This window comes from Salvelinus sp. IW2-2015, linkage group LG15, assembly GCF_002910315.2.
Source record: "Salvelinus sp. IW2-2015 linkage group LG15, ASM291031v2, whole genome shotgun sequence".
In the NCBI taxonomy this organism is placed as follows: domain Eukaryota; kingdom Metazoa; phylum Chordata; class Actinopteri; order Salmoniformes; family Salmonidae; genus Salvelinus; species Salvelinus sp. IW2-2015.
The window spans coordinates 16,026,405-16,050,122 of NC_036855.1; the positions used below are offsets into that span (position 1 = coordinate 16,026,405).

The 23,718-nt window shown below is 40.6% G+C and overlaps 1 protein-coding gene across 3 annotated transcripts; it reads left to right on the forward strand.

The window, feature by feature from the left end:
- Positions 1-4,709: 4,709 nt before the first annotated feature.
- On the forward strand, positions 4,710-14,434 carry LOC111975046 (LIM/homeobox protein Lhx2). 3 transcript variants are annotated; one of them, XM_024003209.2, is made up of 6 exons: positions 5,781-5,843; positions 6,720-6,747; positions 7,123-7,325; positions 7,752-8,122; positions 11,043-11,245; positions 11,697-14,434. In XM_024003209.2, exons 3-6 carry the CDS (start codon positions 7,126-7,128, stop codon positions 11,985-11,987), a joined length of 1,065 nt encoding a protein of 354 aa, XP_023858977.1. In that variant the 5' UTR covers positions 5,781-5,843; positions 6,720-6,747; positions 7,123-7,125; the 3' UTR covers positions 11,988-14,434. The 3 variants fall into 3 exon arrangements, with proteins under 3 accessions (XP_023858976.1, XP_023858975.1, XP_023858977.1); XM_024003208.2 differs by lacking the exon at positions 6,720-6,747 and having other exon boundaries at positions 4,710-5,843; positions 7,755-8,122; XM_024003207.2 differs by lacking the exon at positions 6,720-6,747 and having other exon boundaries at positions 4,720-5,843.
- The last annotated feature ends 9,284 nt before the right edge of the window (positions 14,435-23,718 follow it).

The window sequence follows — 23,718 nt, forward strand, 5'->3', positions numbered from 1 at the left end:
CTACGTCTGCTTGTGAAACAACAGAACAAGATCATATCCTATTTGTTTATATAAAATCGGCACGATTGTAAGTAGGTTTTTGATTGCACTGTATGCTGATCATGTGAGGGGACAATTGTGAGACCTGATGAAATCAAGTCCCATTTAATAAAAATTGTTATTATTGAGGAGATTTGAGCTTGAAAATACACCTCATCGCTTTCTCTTTTTTTTCTAGATCCTCGCAATATCATATTTCATACACGCCCGCAGTCATGCCTGGTGCAGCAATGTTTAATGTATAAGCCAGCATTATTCCAGACAGAGAACGCATATGATAAATATGCATGTATTCAATTAAGGGTATTACACAGGGATTGATTTGCATAAGGATTTAGGAGCTTAACATGCCTCTTCCTATTTGTGCTATAAAACTTTAAAATGAACGCAGGCTTTCTGTTCTAGGAATGAACGGGTATTATTTATCAGTGGGCTAGGCTACTTTCAAGACCTTCGCCACCACAAGCGTCTACTCCTATATGCAACTACATATATATCCCTGCTGATCAGGAGACAGGGGGAAAGGAAAATAAAATGAGGCAAAATTGTAGGGTAATTGTGAAATAGTGAAGTGATAACTTAAATCATAATKAATTAGCCTATGATTAATAATATTTGTATTACTATAATATTATGAATTGATTAGGCCTACGTGATAATAATCAKGATTATTGTCATATTGTTGTTTTGCAGTCATTTAGCAGGCTACTGTTGAAAGTTGAAAGATAAAGCTTGGAAAACAAAAAATAAGGACTATTATTTTAAGTCATTCGTGATAGAAAGATTACGTTTTCATTGTGCTAATTGGATTTTGGACTCTCTTCATATAGATTATTATAGGTGGAAATTTTCCATTGTTGAAATCTGAGACCGAAATCGAACAAATAAGTGCAAAAAAGGTGCCCTGCTATTTAATTTCTTCTCGTTTCCTTTGCCATCGATGAAGAATAGTCTATTATATAAAATGTGATGTTTTTAATGGGGAACAGTGTGAGAGTGTCCTTTTGAGAAACAACGTTGTATGGATGTGATGTCATTTCTCACACACATATCTGAGGCATTTTCTGTCGCCCATTATTTTCCTGAACAAGGTAAGTCCTCCTCCTCTGATGAAGTCCAAACTCCCCTCCCAATTAATATCACGGAGCTAATTAGAAGAGCGGATCCAGAGTAGGGGCTTATTGCCGTGTTCAAAACAACTGAGAACTCGGGAAATCTTCAACTTCTGACTWCAGTGAATTGAAGACAACTGGGAACTCGACTGGGAAAAATCTTTTGAATGGTCATCTAACTCGGAATTCCAAGTCAGACTATCCGACCTGAAGATCACTGACCCACTGTTCCTAGGCCGTCATTGAAAATAAGAATTTGTTCTTAACTGACTTGCCTAGTTAAATAAAGGTTTAAAGAAATGTAATAAAATGTGAATTTGCCCCTTTTAAAGGCACATGTTGCAGGTTTTTCTAATAACATAATATGTTTCTTATTTTTTTGTAAATGCCAATGCAATTTGGATAAATATTGGTTTGTTATTCTAATGCTAAAGAAGGAAAAATGTAAAAACGGGCATTATATTTTCTTTTCTTTTACAATGGACCCAGTACACCCCTGAGAGATGATCATCTGGACTGGACTTTTAAAGAAAATGAAAGATCATCTCTTGTAGGCCTATTTGTCGAAATGTAGTTTAGATCCAGATTAAACAAATCGAAAACAAGATTGAAATCTATAAAACAACACCAGTTATGATGGAACCTTCATTCCAAATGGCACACTGTAAACCCCAAGTCATCTTTAACTCAAATACTTCTAGTAAATTGTACTCAAAGTCAATGAAAAGTCATTATTACTTCAAATGWTTGTGGTATTGACTCTAACTACATTTTATAAAGATATGATAACAAATTTACTTTTTTCCCAGCATGCTCTACTGCAGGTCGATTTAAAAAATTTAAAAAATTAATATCTGTGTTTCTGCAAGTACATTGAGTGATTGATTAATAAATGTTAAGCTACAAAAAGACAAGTAACGTTTTTCTAAACTAATCTGATCATTGAATTGTTGCGCCCCTTACTAAAATGGGTGTTCCTCCCACTGTTCTTAACCCTGGCAGTCATTATGAATGCAGGATGAGGGTGAATACACATTTCAGCTGTTGGATAGCCTAAGGATGGCTATATACCAATAATTACACATCACTTTGCAAGCCAGCATAATGTGATTTACAGTTAGGGTTGCAAAATTTCCAGTTCAAATGGTTGGAAGCTTGTGGAATTTTGCAACCCTAATTGCAGGCCTGATGTGGCCTGTAAACTATGAGTTTCAGGCCACTGTATAAGGCCTTATGATACACAATATATACAAAGTATGTGGACACCCCTTCAAATTAGTGGGTTCGGCTATTTCAGCCACACCCGTTGCTGACAGGTGTATAAAATCGAGTACATAACCATGCAAACTCCATAGACAAACATTGGCAGTAGAATGGCCTTAMTGAAGAGCTCAGTGACTTTYAACGTGGCACCGTCATAGTATGCCACCTTTCCAACAAGTCAGTTTGTCATATTTCTGCCCTGCTAGAGCTGCCCCGGTCAACTGAAAGTACTGTTATAGTGAAGTGGAAACATCTAGGAGCAACAACGGCTCAGCCGCGAAGTAGTAGGCCACACAAGCTCACAGAGCGGGACAGACAAGTGCTGAAGCGTGTAGCGTGTAAAAATCGTCTGTCCTTGGTTGCAACACTCACTACCAAGTTCCAAACTTCCTCTGGAAGCAACATTAGCACAATAAATATTTGTTGGGAGCTGCCATGGCTGAGCAGTCACACACAAGCCTAAGATCACCATGCACAATGCCAAGCGTTGGCTGGAGTGGTGTAAAGCTTGCCGCCTTTGGACTCTGGAGCAGTGAAAACACGTTCTCTGGAGTGATGAATCATCACCATCTGGCAGTCCGACGAATGAATCGGGGTTTGGCGGATGCCAGGAAAACGCTACCTGCCCCAATGCATAGTGCCAACTGTAAAGTTTGGTGGATGAGGAATAATGGTCCAGGGCTGTTTTCCATGGTTTGGGCTAGGCCCCTTAGTTTCCGTGAAGGGAAATCTTAACGCTACAGCATACAATTACATTTTAGATGATTCTGTGCTTCCAACTTTGTGCAACAGTTTGGGGAAGGTCCTTTCCTGTTTTAGCATGACAATGCCCCCGGGCACAAAAGTGAGGTCCATAAAGAAATTGTTTGTAGAGATTTATGTGGAAAAACTTGACTGGCCTGCACAGAGCCCTGACCTCAACCCCATTGAGCACCTTTGGAATGAATTGGAACGCCGACTGCAAGCATAGTAAGTCTACAATTCAATCGAAGAGCAAAGGCACACTGGTGGGGGTGTTAAATTKAAGTATACTCTATTTAAAAAAAATGCATTTTGTATTACTCATATGGAGGTAGTACTGCTCATTTCAGCTATTTACGTTTCTTAACTTCATTTTTTTTAAAGTACTCAAAATATTTGAGCAGCCTGAACTCATCAGGATTCAAACTGCGCATATTGACTGTTATTTCTGTAACTTCTCAATGAATGTCTTCTTACACTACAAAATAGATTCTGAAGTCCATAATGATTCACTGTGCACTGGCGATCACAAGCATTTGTCTTTCATTTTGGTATGCATGGCAGACCTATATTTGAATGAATGGAATTAACGACAGGGACGTTTTGTGACACGTGACCTGCATGTTTCTGCTTCCCATTTCAACGAGGAGTAGAAACGTGAGTGACTGCATAGGTATTAATGACTAATTGTCAGCATATTGTGTAACCAGGTGTCTGTTTGTGTCTGCGTCCCGGTTACATGACGCAGCATTGAGTCCCTTTGATGGAATAAAGTCATGGTGTCTCTGACGCCAGGTTGACTGACATGCTCTATAGGAAACAGATGGTTCAATAAAGGGTGATACAGTAGATAGCATAGGGCTGTGATTTGTTAAATTTGATGTTAAATAAAAACGGTTTATTTTATTTTAYTTGGATTTAACATTTATTTAACTAGGCAAGTCAAGTCTGTTTGTCGAAAATGGATCCATGTGCCTGAAGAAAAAAAAGACAATTACAGTATGGCCTGTATTGACAGATATATCGAAGAACGCGAGAGAGAGGGATAGATAGAGAGAGAGAGAGAGAGGGAGAGAGAGAGAGAGAGGAGAGAGAGGAGAGAGAGAGAGAGAGAGAGAGAGAGAGAGAGAGAGAGAGAGAGAGAGAGAGAGAGAGAGAGAGAGAGAGAGAGAGAGAGAGAGAGAGAGAGAGAGAGAGAGAGAGAGAGAGAGAGAGAGAGAGAGAGAGAGAGAGAGAGAGAGAGAGAGAGAGAGAGAGAGAGAACTAGAGATAGAGAGATAGAAATAAAAATTAAAAAAAAATAAAGATACATGAAACGTCAGTGACAATGGTCCAACAGATCACCATCAATGTGTTCTTCTTCTTTTTGTCATGTTGTTTTAGACTAGATAAGCACTAAAGGTATTCAAATATCTTGTTAAATGCAACACAGAAAGGATGCGGCTAAACATTATGTCATGGGCAACCAAAGAAAGAATAGGCTACAAGTCTGCATACTTCTTCGGCAGCAGTAAAATAAGAATTCGACGATGTTGAACAACCAATGAACATAAATCGTGGGACGTGACGTATGGATCCCTGTAGAAAAGGCGCGGAGTGTATCGCAAGGCCAGAGACAGTGGAACAGTGAAAGGGCTGCCTGCTCGAGTCTTGCGTTCTTACTGAATGTGTAGTCAATTCCTCCTCCTCGATTACTCACTTGCAGCTTTCTTGGCTAAACGAAAAAACTGCTAAAGGAAAAACAGCTTCTCTCAGACCTCCAACAGGATCTAAATGCAAACATATTTTTTGCCAACTAGTTATATCTTTAGATGTTCTTGAAAAGCACAGGCTACATGTGTATAGATGTCGATATTATCAATACCGCTCTAACGCCAACGTGGACACTGCATTTGAGTTCAGTGACAAACTGACAAGGAGGCAGCTACATGGACACTCACGCTCCTACAATCTCAGAGACGCTGTGTTCTTGATTTTTTCTCTTCCTTCGATTCGTGTGGAAATCATTTTGGTACAGTTGATGATTTCCAATAGAAGTAGTGGCAGTGCTCATTGATCGAGTTAGTATTTGGTCGGCAAAGGACTAATTCATTCGTTTACTAATGCCCTGCAAAATGTTTGAATCCAAATACCTCTGAATAAATAGAAGGGACCAGTAGCAGACCCATGCAGGGCTTCGATAGTTGGTACGTTTTTCATTCCTTAGGAATTATTTTGCAAGTGGCATTTCTTCTCGCATGATAATATAATAATATATTTATATGCTGCATATAATTAATTAGCATTAGTAAAACGAAGGATTCCGTCACTTTAATTGATGAATTATATGTCAGGAGAGAGAGATGCAGAGATTCAGATGATGATTTCCATTGGCAGATGATGCGTAGCGTGGAGAACACGTGTCCATTTTTGCATCATATTTTTTTCTGATCTGGAATTCTTCCTTGTCACACCAAGAAGGGAAAGAAGCTGACTGCCAATGCACGGGCTATAGATTTGCGTTTTATGGAAATCTTGGGTTTCAGATTTGAGGAAAACACGTATAACATCATCCCCTCTCCGGCAACTATGCTTTTCCACGGCCTCCCTGGAGGCGAAATGCACGTTGTTGTGGAAGAAATGGACCGGAGAAGAAAGAGCGAATCCGCAGCTATCAGTTCGGCCATAGATATGGGAGAATCTGAAACGGTAGGCAACTAAGCAACCACGCTTAGCGCGATTCCAATCGCGAGTTGAGAGCAGTTGTGTACAAATATCATAATGATCAGCAAAAAGTTCATGCAAAAATGCAGTTAGAGCAGTGAACTATAACATCATACTTGGGATATTAAAAATACTTGACGTGGGATAGGCTATTAATACTTGTTGGTCTAAGAAAGAACTTGCTTTTTGAGTTTATTATTATTATTTTTATCTTTAACAATGTAGCCGATTTATTCTTATGAAATTATTTTGAATTACTGTCACAGCATTTTAGAGTAACCTAATAATGTAGTCTACTAATAGGCTAATGAATTAATATTCACATGCTAATCTGTTAATAGCAAATATCACGGGTGTTTTTATTATGCACAATCAAGTGTTTTTAAGCATGCGTTGCTTAGATATGTTGTACATCTTAACGATATCATCATGAAATTGATATTTCATAATTTTATACTTTTGAATTTGTACAAACAACATTGCACATTCATAAATTCTTTGGGCAAAAATGAGGTATATACCCTAAAATATAAGGGTACAATTCATATAGACTTTTAGGAAATAGCTTTAGACTAGAACGGTTGATAAAATGTAACTTGAGTTAAATGATAAATTAATTATAACACTGGATTTCACTTTTTAGACTATGGGTGGGTGGGAGTGGTTTTATATTTGATCTCTTCGACTATATGCTATAATTTATGTGTTATTATTATTATATCGCATTGTTTTGTCTTGTATTAAAACAAAGTTTTAAGCCAAATTACATTAGGTGAAGTGAAAGTTTTAACAAAATAAAGTGTTTGTTGGTTTGTAAGTGTGTTTTGATCCTATTATGATTTATGTCATCCTAAATCTTAGTGCGAGTGAAGCCGTTTTATTTCGAAAGGTAAATAGCATGTGCTTTGTTGTTTGTTGTTGTTATTGGATGATTCGCTTTAAATGCCCAAAATGTTTATTACAGGATATGGTAAGGCCTATAGGATTACATTTAGCTATATGCCTATAAACTGACATATTTTAATTGATGTGAACTTCAAAATTATGTTAATTTATAGTCAACATAAGCCTCTATTGTTCGGTGTAATATTTTCAGCCAGATATAATAACAGTTCATACAAAAAAATTATGTCTGATAGGCTAAAATAARCATATCCTAAAGGCAGCATATCTTGGGGCGGAAATGAAACATTATTTCGATATGGGTGTTTGATGACGTGGTTTATCTGTGTTTCATGTTTGTGTTTGTTTGGTTGTCTTTTAGAACATGTCGTGCATGAACAGCGACAGGGTGTCTTTGTGCGCGGGCTGCGGCGGGAAGATCGCTGACCGCTACTACCTGCTGGCAGTGGACAAACAGTGGCACATGCGCTGTCTCAAGTGCTGCGAGTGTAAACTTAACCTCGAGTCGGAGCTCACCTGCTTCAGCAAAGACGGAAGTATCTACTGCAAGGACGATTATTACAGGTAACTCCATCAATCCCCCAAATGGTGCTGCACACCTAAGCTAAAACATTTCTCAATCGTAAAGGTGTTGGGTTATGAAGAATAAGCACATTTATAGACAGATTTCCCTAAAATGAGTCTCCCCCTGCACACATCACGAATTATAAATGTTGGTTTTACAACCACATATAATAGGCTTTCATGTGGCCTACAGCGAGGCCATATTGAGTTTTGACAAAACGTTGAAGTGCCCTTGCACAAAATGCATTACAAATGGCCTGTGTGAGAGTTTCTAAGTACTGTAGGCTACATTGTTCTGTTTCAGAGCAGGCCCTAGTGCACACATACTGTAACTGCCACTGTATGTGCTACTAATTGACATGGATCATTTACATCCGATCAAAATGTGTCCGTGCACTGACCATGCAGGTTCTGTCCTCTCCGCAGAAGGTTTTCGGTCCAGAGATGTGCCCGGTGCCACCTCGGGATCTCGGCCTCGGAGATGGTGATGCGGGCCAGGGACTTGGTGTACCACTTGAACTGTTTCACCTGCACATCCTGCAACAAGATGCTAACGACTGGGGACCACTTTGGCATGAAAGACAGTCTGGTGTACTGTCGGCTGCACTTTGAAAATCTCATACAGGGGGAATATCAGACACATTTCAATCATGCGGATGTAGCCTCTCACAAAGGACTGGGACCTGCCAACGCTTTGGGACTATCCTACTTCAACGGCGTGGGGACTGTGCAGAAAGGGCGGCCCAGGAAAAGGAAAAGTCCCGGGCCAGGAGCAGATTTAGCAGCCTACAATGCCGGTAAGACTACAGTGATAACATTTCCATTTAATATAGGCCTTCTTTTCAGAACAACGCCATATTGACTCAATGGCCACTCCCCCTAATCAAAAAGTTTTCATTGCGTATGACAACATTACATCACTCTGCAATTTATAATTATTGCCAAGGCCTGCTATTAACAACGCAGGCCAACAATTATTAAAGGGTGGGACTTAAAAGTGCAGGCGAGTCTTTATCCGAATGATTTTAAGCATGGTAATCATTTAAATAGAGTAACTTACTTGTTCTCAATAATATATCATCTACATTCGATACAACGACAATTTTATATAGATGTTGCATGCTTTTAGGCTAATGTGTTTGTTATCTCAATCGTAACAGTTCTTTCTCATTCAAATAGAGAGATGCAAAACATTCCGCCCTCTTCATTGCATCAGTTAATCTCTAACGATTTAAATAGGCTATCATAATCAATTGATGTTATGATATTTTTGTTTTTGCAACCAATATTTTCAAACCAATATTTCAATGACTTCTTTCTGTTCATTGATTTAAGCTATAGGCTATTATTTCTTAGGCCTAAAAGGCACATGGGGCCTATAGCAGAAGACACGTAGCCAATTATTTGATTCTACTATACAAAGTTGTTTTTTAATCAATCATGTTCTTTACCTCCATGGACGTTCCGATTTTGTTAATGTCAGAAAAGTATCGTAGCCTAAAGGGTTGTAATATTGCATATCTTATTTGTGCTCTGGAGAAAGTAAATACCAAATGTGACCATCATTGTAGGCTACACTGTCGTTGGACACACATTTGACATCATTTCTCAGACGAAATTATAACATGGTGGTTTACCAAATTGCTGCCGATTATTCATCCGAAATCCCTCTCTCTACAATTCAATTGCAATTCAACAGTGTGTGGCAGGGCAGTTTTATCCATAACATTTTTCCTCCTGTCCTCTAAAAAATGTTTTTGAAGTTCCGGCTTTCGCCCTAGCCATTTTCCACTTGTCAGGCTCTATAGACGTCTAAAGTTCCCCTTCTCGCCCCGTTGCGCACTCGGGGACCGGTTGGTCTGGGACGGGGCCAGGATGGGGGTGCACTACAAGAGATCAATGAGACTTGACGAGTTATCCAGTAGTGGTTGTGGCCAATGAGCAGTTGTTGCAACAGCAAAATAATTTCTATCATCAAGAAGGCCCCTTCAATAAACATAATTGTCTTCTTGTATCGACATTTGTGTCTTGGGAATGAAACATTGCCGTCAGTTATTGTGTTATTAAACTGTTTTCAGGTGCATTCCATCCAGCTTTCATCAAATAAGTCAATCGTAGAATAAAACATTGACAAAGGGCAAGGTGAATCGATCTACCTTCAGGATATTATCCTACAGGCTATTCAAATAGGCGTATATAAAATCACTTTTCTATTTAGGCCTACGCATCACTAGCCCGTGTGTCATCATTCACTTGGTCATATGAAGATTTTCCACATGGTTCATCATCTGATTGAGTCACCATACTTTTTCATCCAGTCTGTCTCACAACATCTAAGCGAGAAGGGGAGGTGGTTGGGCCGCTACTGCCCTCTACTGTTAACGGATTGGGCCACTGACTGCTGTACAGATCAACCCTACTGTATTTGATGAATAAACAACGTATTTAAAGTAGGCTATTGACTAAAGTCACCTAACAATCGTTCACAAACGAAATCGACGTTGTGCTTCAATTAACATCTAATAGGTTTCTGAGTGTGTTGTGGTCTGCACAAGTAAACCTATACATTATTTCCAGCTGTTATTAGAAAGGTACTCATCAGCCTATCAATAGCTTTTGAGAATTTGCGAAAGATAAATACTTTTTCTGTATGTATGGTGTTTGTGGTTTATTGTCTGAAGTGTTATTCTGAGAAATTTGAATGACTAATATTTATTGTATGCAGCATTGAATATGTCTGAACTGTTATGAATAGATAGCGACACTTAAGCATTTGCCAAGAAAATACTGTCATGGAAATGTGTCATGTTTTTGCGTCCACGATTTGATTATCTAGGGCAGAATATAGCATATGACAATTAATATGACAACAGCCATCACACAATTAGGGTTATTATTATTATTAGTAGTAGTAGGCCTATTACTAGTAGTAGTACTATCAACCTATATTAATTAGACTATTTTTGTATTTTATTTTACCCGTTTTATGTGCTTATTATTTCAACTCAATTCATGGCATTTCTATTTCGCGAACTGCCCATGCATATTTCACAGCGCAAGACCTCTACGTGTAAAGACACTCCTGCCAATACTAGCCAGAAAGTCATTCACATGCACATATTTTAATTGGTTGATATCTTACACAACCCGCCTATGACACCATATAGTGAGTGCTGCTTAATGTATGTGAATGTAACACTGGCTATCGCCCTAAAAATGTGTCATTAGAAGTCAATGTTCATGTTAACACTGACATATACAAATATCACAAATACATCAAATATGTTACAAATATAATATAATATTTGGATTATGGTACTGGGTGGTTTAAGGGCCTTATTAGACATTGCTGTTCAATAGTAAGGCTGTGGTTGAATTTACAATCACTGTTCAATTATACCTACGATTTTCATGTTTGTATTCCTCTCCACGCTCTCTACCCAACGTTTCATTACTAAACCAATTTTAAAACATGGCATTAAAAGCCAGCTACACTCACTGCTAGGCTGCATATAAGCCAGCATGTTGCTGATTTTATTAATGTATCAATTCAATACATAATGTAGAAAAATACATAACATGGTCATGTTTAACTTATCCACTTGTTTGTGAATGAAACACCATGTTCAGGTGGACTAACCAACATCTAATCTTTGTGTGTGTGTGTTTTTGTGTGTTTGTGTGTTCGTGTGTGTATGTGTGTGTGGTGTCCTCCAGCACTCAGCTGTAATGAGAACGACGGAGACTCTATGGACAGGGACTCTTACAGCTCCAGTCAGAAGACCAAGCGCATGCGGACCTCCTTCAAACATCACCAGCTGAGGACCATGAAGTCCTACTTTGCCATAAACCACAACCCAGACGCCAAGGACCTGAAGCAGCTGGCCCAGAAGACTGGCCTCACCAAGCGTGTACTACAGGTTAGACACACACCTACACCATAGTGTTCTTGATATTCAACTAATTGAGAAAAACTACACACAAAACAAAAAGTCTAAATGTTCTAGTGTATTATGATGGTAGCTAATATGATTGAATAATGCGATTTTGAAATCAAACGAGTAACAAAGGAGCATTTTCTATTTCAATTTCCAGAAATGAACTGTTTATTATGGGAAGTGGGGATCACAACATAGAGCGCTTGATTTCCACAAAGACCACAGCAAATTATCTAGGGGACTGAAGAAATGTGACAAAAAGGTTTCTGAACAAAAATTCTGTAAAAATCGCTTCGCTTTTATTGAAGCTCCCAGGAAACAAAGCAGTCATTTTGCGTTCTGTTTTTCATGCCTGTTATTCCAGTTGAAACTGTCTTTCCCCACGGTTCCATCACTAATATTCACTATGATGTTGCCTTGCTGTGGTACACAGGTCTGGTTCCAGAATGCTCGGGCCAAGTTCCGGCGGAACCTGCTGAGACAGGAAAACACGGGCGTGGACAAAACCTCAGATGGCTCCACCCTGCAGGGGGGCACGCCCTCCGGACCCGCCTCCGATATCTCCAACGCCTCCATGAGTCCTTCCAGCACCCCTACCACCCTGACAGACCTGACCAACCCCACCATGCCCACCGTCACCTCCGTGTTAACCTCTGTCTCTGGCAGCATGGACGTCCACGAGTGCAGGAGCCCGTTGCAGACCACCCTGACCAGTCTGTTCTGATGCCCCCTTACAGACTGACCCCTTCAGCTTCATCTGATGCCCCGACCCTTTAAACACCCTCACCAGCCTCATCCCGAACCCCCCCTCGACTGTGTCCACTAGGAACTAAAACACAGACCTTTGACAGAGACATTAAATGGACTAGTAAAATTAAGGTAAAGGAAAAATACTCTTACTTTTACTCTGAGCCCATTTGAGAATATTTGCGTAGTGAGGCTGCCAAGCCTTGCAGAAGGAACARTTATTGTTATTTTGTTGTTGTTGTTTTGTTGCGAACTGAAGAGACTTGATTTGCATTTTTCAATGTTTACAGAATGAAACTGTGGAAAAGAAAAAAAACTGCTTAATTTTGGAAATTCATTTTTTTCCAGCACAATATTTATGTTGTTGTACAGGAGTCACTGTTAGGAAACATTGAGAAGGATTGTAAAATGATGGGAAATCTGAGATTAAACACAGGCTAAGATATGCTATGGCTGCCATGTGCCTTACACTTCAATTGTCCCCAACATATCCAGATCTGTTTCTCCCATCAAGATCGGATAGAAACACATATTTTTTTTACCTCAGCAGAGAGTATTGTGGCTCAAGGGTAAAATAGTAAATGGTTCACACAAACAGTGTGTGCATGCGTGTGTGTTGTCTGTGTGTGTGTGTGTGAGCATGCTCGTGTGCATGTGTGTGCGTAAGTGGGTTTGTGATTGTGGTCTAAATGTAAGTTTAGAATTCATTTGAGTTGGCAGACTAATTATTGCTGTTAAATAAATAAAAAATGACATGTTCACTCACACACACACGCACACTCACGTGCGTTCACACACACACACACACGCACGCACACACACACACACACACACACACACACACACACACACACACACACACACACACACACACACACACACACACACACACACACACACACACACACACACACACACACACACACACACACACACACACACACACACACACAGATCTGTGATATGATATCATACACTGGGTTGAAATGAAACAGCCAATGAAAGCTAGTTTTGTTTTGAAATATTGTGCTCTTACAACTTGTATTTATCTTACAAGAACAACAATTCTATACCTCATTTACATAAGAAATTGATCAATTAGTATGTTTCTGCTGACCTAAAACCTGCTGTGACATACACACTCTCATCCCAACCTCTTACCTCAACTCAGTTTCCACTGTTCAACACAACTTAAATGAAGTTACATGAAACAACAGTCAACTGGCTTTCATATCCCGGATATGTTCAGTATCACAAACCAGGATTTTTACTTCTAGGAATAAAAAGATCAGTAAAAGATGAGGTGTGCGAGTGAAAATAGGCAGTGATATCACTAATGATCCAGCTTCATCCATCCAACACACTACTACTACTACTACAGTACTTCAACTACTGTACTACTACGACTACGACTACTACTTCTACTACTACTTCTACTACTACTACTATTACTACTACTTATACTACTACTACTACTACTACTATTACCCTAATTATACTACACTACTATTACTACTACTACTACTACTACTACTACTACTACTACCACTACTACTGCCCTACCTATACCACAATACTTCTACTATTACTACTACTACTGGTACTACTACTACTACATCTACTACTAATGCTACCATTACTACTATACACTACTTCTACTACCACTACACTACTTCTACTTCTACTACTACTACTACCCTACTTATACTACTACTACTACTACCTCTACTACTTCTACTACTACTACTACTACACTACTACTACCCTACTTATACTACACTACTTCTACTATTACTACTACTACTACTACTACTACTACTACTACACTGCTTCTACTTCTACTATTACTGCTACTACTACTACTGCTACTACTACTACTACATCTACTACTACTGCTACTATTACTACCATACACTACTTCTACTACCACACTACTTTTACTTCTACTACTACTACTACATCTACTACTACTACTACTACTACTACTACTACTACTACTACTACTACTACTACTGCTACTATTACTACTGTGCACTACTTCTACTATCACACTACTTTTACTTCTACTACTACTTCTAATACTACTACTACTACTTCTAATACTACTACTACTACTACTACACTACTTCTACTACTACTTCTAATACTACTACTACTACTACTTCTTATACTACTACTACTGCTACTACTACTACTATTACTGTACCAGAGCCTGATGGTGTCCAATGCTGTATGGTTATTGACTGAGGACTTAACTGTTTTCCCGCACCTTCTTGTACAGATCCCAACCATTCGATGTAGTCTTCAGTTCTGCAAGAATTATAAAAAATGACTTACAGTATAACTTTTGTCATCCTTACACATGTGTCCCTTCACATCTGTATGTTTTGTATTACACCATTAAAAGCACTAACCTATTTTGCATTGCTGTGCTAAAGTCTCATATTGAGCTGGTTTGTCATCTACAGTATCTGTAGTGGGTGGTAGTCCTGTCATGGAATAAAATCAGGCTATGCATGTGCAGTCCCTTCATTTGAGCATTCCAGAGATTCTGTGCTAGTGTGGCAGATCCAGACTAGAGCTATGATTGGAATTGCAGAAATGTGGGTAATGCGAGGCCCTGCTTTCTCTTATGGAATTATGGATGAGTCCTGCTCACGTAACTGTTCAGACCAGGGCTGAATGGCTTTTGTGGGAGATAATGTTTTCTAGAGGAATTTACTCGGCCACATACAGTTGATGACCTGACCTGAACTATAACAGTACAGGCAAGGTTTGGACCAACCCTTGACTAATGTAAAACTAGTCTGTTAGTATCCTCCATGTTGGCTCTTAGTTACAGTATCTCAACAGGCTGCTGGTGCTACCATACCATATGTGACCCACACCCGGGCTGCTGTACACACTATGTTAACTAACCCGTTAACAATCAACATTAAACCAACATCCCACTGGGCACAAATGTCAATTCAACCTCTATTCCAAATTGGTTCAACGTCATTTCATTGAAATGACGTGGAAACAACATTGAATCAACCAGTGTGTGCCCGGTGGGATAGTAACACCTACTCTGGGTGGACAAGAAAAGTTTACTTTTCGAAAAACAACAAAACAAGCTTCTCTAGCCAAGAGAAAGTTGATTGCAGTTGGCAGCCTTCCCTACAGTGTAATAATAAACAATCTGTTTCATGGGCAGTTTTCCCCACTCAGCTTGGGCAGTATGTGTCCAATTTTTCATGGCACCACCGACCGCCAGTTCAGCTGAATCTAATCATAAATCTATGAGAAATTTCAACCTAAAAATATCAAGGAAGTTTACACTATTTTATTTCTATACGTGTAAATTGAATTAGGGACGTAACCTTTTGAGAATKATGTCCTTTACGTTATGTAGGCTTAACATATTTTACTATACAGGGCACACTGATATGTAGCTTTATTATAGAAATACATGAATCAAGAAAGGATATTACAAGCTCACTTCCTAGTCAAGGTATTTACATTCTCATAAGTGATGGTTAGTATTGTGCCCTAAAACTGCCTGTTTTGGTAGTCTGAGTTGAAATGTTAATTGGCCAACATTCACACAGATGTCTGGTGAGCACACCTGGCTACTCTCACACTTACAGCTCTCTCTGGCAGTTTTCCCCAAAACAATCAACGCCATATGTGTGATTTTATATGGATCAGTTAATGTGTGCGCGAGTGCGTGTGTCGGTGTGTCGGTGTGTGTTGGTGTCAGTGTGTGTGTGTATTTATGCGAATGTATATGTGTGTTTTGGTTCCTGAGTGAGAGCGAGAGAAAGAGAATGTGTGAGTGCGTATATGCAAGTGTGTACGTGTGTTGTACGACAAGGGTATAATGAAGGGTGTTTCTCTGTTGTATTTTACATCCATTCTATACAATATTCAGTGACAACAAAGCTAAACAATTACGGAGGCAAGGAGTGGACTGACATCTAATGGTAAGATCGAGGAGGGGTATAAATTAATGGGTGAAATGCAGTTCAAATGGTAGAATTCAAGTGGCAGTTAAGGATTTTGGCTGCGCTGCTTTATGTTAATGTGAGATGTGAACCCACTGGTTCGTTTATCCAGTAATTACAAGAGAGGAAAATCTTAGGCTTGGCAACCATAATGCAGAAATAACAGAACAGCCTCATAACCACACGTTTACTGTTTGTTAATGGATGCCTATGTCTGTTACAGAGGGATTGTTGTTTTAAGAACAATAAAACCTGTTTAAGGAATTTAGGAGAAGATTTAAGGAGATTTTAGAAATTTGAAAAGGCCTTCCACGTCTCCACTCCAGATGCCGTATTCATTGCAACATAACAGAGAGGATGGGACTCTAGAGGCATACAGTTGAAGATCAATAATGCCATCTTTTGAATAAAGACAACACTGACAGCGGCAATGCAGGCGAAAAAGGGAACTTCCCTGCATAAGGTCTATTACAGTATTTGTTTACTGAGCTCCTTTATTACCAGTCTCTGGTTCTGGGTGTCCTGGACAGGGGCCTGTCTTCCAGGCTGGTCCCCACCCAGCTTTCCCATCAAAGAGGCTGCCAAGCTGGGGCTGGGGTGGACCACTGTTGGGCGTTAGAACCAGTCTCTGCAGAGGGTGCCCTGCCAATGTGTTGCCCAGATGTACCCTCACATTCACAGAAAGCTGTGTGATGAAGGCTTTAATAGAGAGGCTGATCTTTAAAACACATCAGGCTATATATAAGTAGAGGGCCCTATAAAGTGTAATATGTAATATCACTGCCACATTTCACCAGCGTCTTCTCTAAATATTAAAGGTCTTCTCTAAATATTAAAGTTTTTTTTTTAAATGGTGTGCCAGAACAACATTTTACAGAGATGCCTGAAATATCCTTTTCTACCCTCTACATGTTTCTGATGCACAATGTGAATAGCAGGCAACCTTCAAATGAACATGACATCTCTTTTCACACGACATCCTAGTACACTACTGGTTGGTCCATAACTTCCTCTAATGTATTAAACATATTCTAATGGGAGCAGCCTGTGTGAAGGTCCCTGCAGCTGCTCTCTGAAGGCTGGGGGTTTTACACACAGTGCAGAGTACAGGTTTGAGTTTCACACATTGAGCACAGAGTTCTACTGAACAAGCCACTGCTGCACACACATTCCTCAAATCAACCCCARGGAGGGCTGGACTGTCCTATAGACTAAATATGTAATGGTGGAACAGAAGGCCTATATATAGAAAGACTGATCTATGTTAGTTGACCATAAAGGAGCTGGTCTGAATATAGTGCACGTGTTGCATAAAGAACTGAAAAGTTGCAGACATACTGAATGGAATGTCATCAAAGGAGGAAGGACCTATAACCTGTGAGTCCCTGATATAGGAAGGACCATAACGCATCGTTCCCCGGTAAAATAAACAAACAAATGGCTCTAATTAAGTAAGGTGTACTGTCTGTGTACCCCAGCCTGGTTAAGGGGAGAGCACAGGGGGTCAGTCTTCCGTTGGTTCTCTTAGTAGAACCACGAGGAGGAGACGGAGTAGCTGCAGCTCCTTGTGCCCTGCAGCGACCAAGCCCAGCCTCAGCTACTCACACAGGACTTGAGTGTAATACAGTATATTAGGAAAATTAGATGGAGCACGATTCCCGTTCTGATTCCTCTGGTCATTATGTGTCCATTTAGGCTGGCTTTAGCCTCTTCTCTCCCACCATGAGGGCCTCTCCAGCTCAGGGATAGCAGCTAATTAGCATGAGGAGGGCCGGCTAATGTGGAGACGGCTCTCTGTGATCACATTCACTCGGTGGCTGAGGACGCGTGGAGAGATGAAATTAGAGTGATTAATTAGGCTTTGACACTCTGCCAAAGGTTCTCAATTTAGCCCTGTCAAATCAATAAAAAAGGCATCTCCTTTGCCACACGCAAGGTTGACCTAAAGGAGAGTGACCCAGGGGTATTACCAACAATTAAGACCAATTAGTGGAAGAAACCCTCCAAAGGGAAGACACACACACAAACACTCAACAGGGCTTTATAAACCTACAAACCAAGGCTAGGCTCTAGGCACACTCACTGCAATGGACCCCTTCGCCATATTAGTGTGTCATGACAGCACAATCAAATGACATAACTTACTCTTAAACTAACTATTAGTGAGCCACTTTACTACAATACACCACAATATATGTTACAAATTCACGAGGGAACTTTGAAATGCTGTACTGAAAGTATATTGCCGAGTATGTAAGCTGCCATTTCTGAGGACATCCTCTAACTGTTTTTCCTGAACTCTCATCAGCCTCATCTGAAAGCAAAGCAACTTATTGTAAAAAACATAAATGTTGCGCAAACATCCTTCACCCTGACAAACAGACAGACAGACAAAGAGGGGAGCTCATTTAATCCAATCCAGCTATTACCATGTCTGTGCATGGAGGGAAAGGAAAGGACAGCCTAAACCAGAGGAAAAATATTGCTTCATTAGCCTCTCACACAAGTGACAAATCGTCGCTGAATGGAATGGAATGTAAAAGTTTCCCTGGGACAAGCCGGGCTCCTGCTCTATTTTAGATAACCAGTGAAATGCTGTAGGGTGGCAGCGTGGTGCCTGGCGAAGCGCGGCAGGTTGGGGAACAGCGCTTAGCACGAAGTGGAATGGGATCTGGGCTGCAAGCCTGGGAGCTGCATACCTGCCAAGGCTGGCTTGAGGCGGGTTTGTTAGGGTGGGGTGGTTTTGATATTTTTAAGTGTTTTTTTTTTTTTTTAGTTTTTTTACCTTCCATTCATTATTTTTTTTTTTATATTTTCTTAGTTTTTTTTTGTATTTGCTTTTTTTTATTCTCGTTTTATCTTGCTTTTTCTGGCTCTCTCTTTGTGCTGTGCGGGCGGGTCGGGGGGGGGGGGGGGGGGGGGGGGGGGGGGGGGGGGGGGGGGGGGGGGGGGGGGGGGGGGGGGGGGGCAAGCGCTGCAACAGCAGCTGTCAGCAGAGAGGTGGCATGTCCTGGGGCTGATGCTGACAGAGGCTGGCTACAGCGGAGCGGGGCAGCCAAACTGACACACTGTTTATTCACAGATGACATCCTGGGCTGGGGATTGGTGTCACTGGCATTTGATTCACTAGCGATGTAAAAACTTCCTAGAACAGGTGGTGATGAATTCTTTGTAGAGTACACATAACGGGAATAATTGAATCGTTTCTGTGGCGGATATGTAGGCCCGTCATCTCTGTCGCCTGGTTGTGCGGGGACAAGGAGTTAGGATAACATGCATGAATGCACACAACACGCACGCACCGCACGCAGACACACACACACCACACACGAACCACACACACAACACACACAACACAACCACACGACACACACAACACACACACCACACGGCACACACCACCACACACACACAACACACACGACACACACTCACAAAAGACATCCCAACAGACACACACACACCACACACACACACACACACACACACAAGTAACACACACCACACACACAGACATACACAGAAGTAAATGCACACACCACCACTGAATACTCTTACCCACTCATAGACCAACAGCAGTGGAAGGACCCTCCTACCAGTGAGGAAATGAAGCATAATTCTGATTAAGATTATTTTTCCACAAAAAAAACCCCGACCTGGAAAATCATAAAATGACTATGCACAGAACAAGGCTAAATAATCCTAGTATATTTTGGTTCATGTCTTTTGCAAAGAGTGCTGGTTCGTCAATAGGCTATGAAAATGTTTACTGTTACTGGAGTTATGTTTTGGGATTGAGCTCAAATACAGACAGGCAGATGAAAGGACACCCCTAGAGAGGGTCAGCCAGTAAGGAGTAGTGAGGACCCAGGATCGTTAACCCAGGATCTTTGACTCCTCAATTCATAGCACTCAGTCAGTGTGAGAGGTCAACCCRCTTATTCTCCAATCAATTGTTTCACTGTTTAACAGAGACAAATAAACAATTACGCCAAAACTAAAACATGCTCGGTGGCTCCCCATCTCACACACATGTACATACCAGTGTACTCAACATACTGTGTAGAAATATACAAGAATGAGGATCCTTGTGGTGTATACAGTTGAATATGAACATTCACAAGAATCACACKCATGCACGCACGCACACGCACACACAGACACACATTTAGCAAAGGAGCATGGCTATAAATAAAGAGCAAAGGAGCAGTGGCAGATGATTGGAGGGAACATGAACATGAGAAAGGTTACACCAACCCAGCAGCACATTAGTCTTGTTTGGATACAAGCTGCTTGATTCCCCAACTGAGTGTTGAGAAATCCCGCGACATCAGCACTTAATCACCGCCTGTTCCCCATTATAAATCAGTTGAACTACTGACACCTGAACTTTATTCTGTAGCGTTGTAAAGGCCACAGGCACAGGCTCACGCTATTAGGAGGGAGCTGATCCATTGTGTGTACATTCAGGTCAGAAAGCGGGCCGTTGGATACACACTGCATGCGTCACCTGAGTAATTGTGGAGCAGAAACAATAATAAGACTCCAAAAAATAGACAACTCATGATATCTCTCTCCTATGTGCTGCTTTCATCCATCAATATGAACACAGGCCCTACTATCTGAAGGAAGGTTTTGCAAAATGATGTTGATATTACAGTATTTCACACAACATATAACAACTTAAACTGCCCGAAAGTTATCAAGAAAAAATATAAAATTTGTCCTCATGACCTTTTGGTGTCAGGATGTATCCACCTCATTTTGTGTATCACATGTTATGAGTATGAGTATGCATGTGTTTGCTTGTTTGTGTGCAAATGTTTTTGTCTCACATACGCAAGAAGCATCCCATTGATGCTCGTCTGTTGATGCGTCAATGACATCTTCACCGAGTGTCCTCTGGTCTGCAGCAGGAGCATGTAGCTAGCACACTAGAGTTGTAAAGCCCTGTCCCCTGCTCCTCCTGCTCTTTATGCCGGCCAGACAATAGGGCAGACCTCCCAGCACTGCAGCTGGGCCTGGCTCTCCATACAACAGCACCCACCTCGGCTCCTGTACTTGGGAAAACTTCTCTGTGATTCAACTGTCACTCATGGGCGGCCAAAGGCTCAGTGAAAGGCTGTGTGCTGGCTGAGTGGTGAGCATTTCTGAGGCCATAGCGGGTGGAGAAGAAAGGCCATTGTTCCCCACTCCCCACTCCACCAACCCAGCTCTCGGGGTCTCTGGAAATGGGGCCACAGTAAACAAACAATACACCCCGATGAATGGATAATGATGCACGTGTTTACTGAGTGGGATCTCAGCAGCGTGTTCTCTGGTCTCCCCACAGAAGCAACACCATAAAAAGGGGATTTCAATTTGCATGGGCAAGCTTTTATTGAAGATTGTTTCTAAAGAGATTTCCCTGGACAGATTGAAAATGTTGTTTGTTTTGTGTATCCTTGATATACTTCACTTATCCTTCTCAACTCTTCATTAAGGGAGAGAGCTTGACTTTCAGTTGGTTGGTTTGGTTTTCTCTTGATGATAAATAACTGTGGTGTGAATCATGAAATCATGAATGTAATCCTCAGGCTACGCAGGCAGCTTATCATTCATCTCTGCTCACAGAGAGATCTTTCTCCCATGCAACAACTTCTCTGTGCTTTTCTCCCTAAGACGCTATTTGATTGAATTCATGCTATATAATCTACAGTAGACTATTCAACATACTAACTAATGACATCTATAGTATTGTTTCACCATCTGGTCTGGGACAAAGGGTGTCTATTAATCGAAAATTACTAACCAAAATGTTTCAATGGCATCAAGGTCACATTTTCTGGCTATGCCAAATTTGTATTTTATATTGCAGAATATTTACTTATTAGACTGAAAAATCACCCAGAAACATTGTCAATACTCATTTGTATTCATATAGTCATTCATGTTTGGCTGTCTGTTGGGAATGGAGGTGTATCTAGTGTTCCTGCCTTTCTACTTGAGGGATTAAAACATATAACAGGCCACATGCATACAAGCTCTAAAGCAGCTCCTTTACCTTTCACAAGGGTACCGGTGGTATTGTTCTGTCTGCTCCACATTGGGAGGCTCAGGGTCTTTGGTGCACACCGGAAGAGAGCACGGGAACAATTCCTCTCACAAATCCATCTCCTCACCCCACAAGGGTCTCCGCCTGGCATTCCCATGCCAAAGAACCATCAAGCTCAGGGGGCTACTATTCAAAGTCACTTGAGTCAAGAGAACTCTCTTTGAGCGGTAGGGGGCAATATGCTCTCTGGGGCTATTAAACACAAGCACTACAGAGGGAACTTGTTCCTATATTTAAGGATTCTATAAGGGTGAACTATTGGATTCCTCATAACTCCTTTTGCATTTCAAGAGTGTGAAGCCTGGGGACAAGCTGAAGAGACTTTATATAGACTAGACTGAAAGAAATGCTTAGGTTTTAGTTGAATAGTAAATCTTAGTTAAGATGAGGAATGTTTTTTAAACTGATCAACATTAAGTTTACTACTTACTAAGCTATACATTACTTGTTTTTCCATATGCTTGTATATTTGCTTGTACAAACTCATGTGCACTGACACAGATAGACACACAGGCAAGTACCCACAAAAACACACAAACAGTCACAAAGATGCGCACACACACCATGAACCTCCTGTAACTTCAAAAGGTGCTTTGATCAGAAATCTGTCATCCAACTCTCTTGGATTCTCTTTTCTGAGGCATATTATATATTTTACGGCATTCTTTTCTGTTGGCTTATGAACATCAAATCCAGAGAGCTGCATAGGCCTCATGTTTGCATTTTCTTAATCTATGGTTTGTCATATTTCAGTCTTTCTGCCACCATTCGTTCTGTGAGATATGAACTATAAGTCATAATAAAGCTAGAGATGGAAACACTGCTGGTGGACAATGTAGTTTGTCCTATGAAACCAAAGTCAACCTTTGCGTGATAATGCACTATGAAAGTGTTTTTGTGAACACTTTGAAAGATTTGCTTAATGAAAAAAATGTATATAATATGCCGTCACAAAAAAAGCCAATATGTGAACACCTCTTCTACCACAGAAATGCCCCATGAGAGACTAATCATCTGGAATATGTTATTTGTCTCTTTATTGTCCAATAATGTGCGGATCAAGCTATTAACTAAGGGAGGAGAATCCAGCACCATGGGGGTGAACTATTATTCATATGATAACGTGAATCATAGAAACAACTTAATCTACCTGAGGCGCCCCAAAGGTATGAATTATGAAGGCATTTATGGGCGCCTCGTACACGGCTGTGTTTATTCTCAATTTATGGCTGACAGAGCCGAGAGCAGGAAAGCCACTTTGAAACCCTTAAAACTCTGTGTTTTATTACGCCGCGGCAGCACTGCACAGTTACAGTAGGACCACAAATGACTCCCTGCGGACCTGCCTGCACAGCCGTCCCTACATTCTTAATTTTCAAGACATAATTATTTTCAAAAACACAGCCTCTCTGGAAGACCATGTTTATAAAGGTGATGAATTACTCTCATAAATACACAATTTTTCTCATCAAAAACATAGAGGATGAGAATGTTTTAAATAAAAAGCGACCTCATAGGATGTGGCAAGATGTGATGATCCAGAAGAGGAAGGATTCATATATTTTTGGATAAACTTTTGTATTATCACCCAAGCAACACAGGGGGAAATGATTCCTTTGACAACGGCA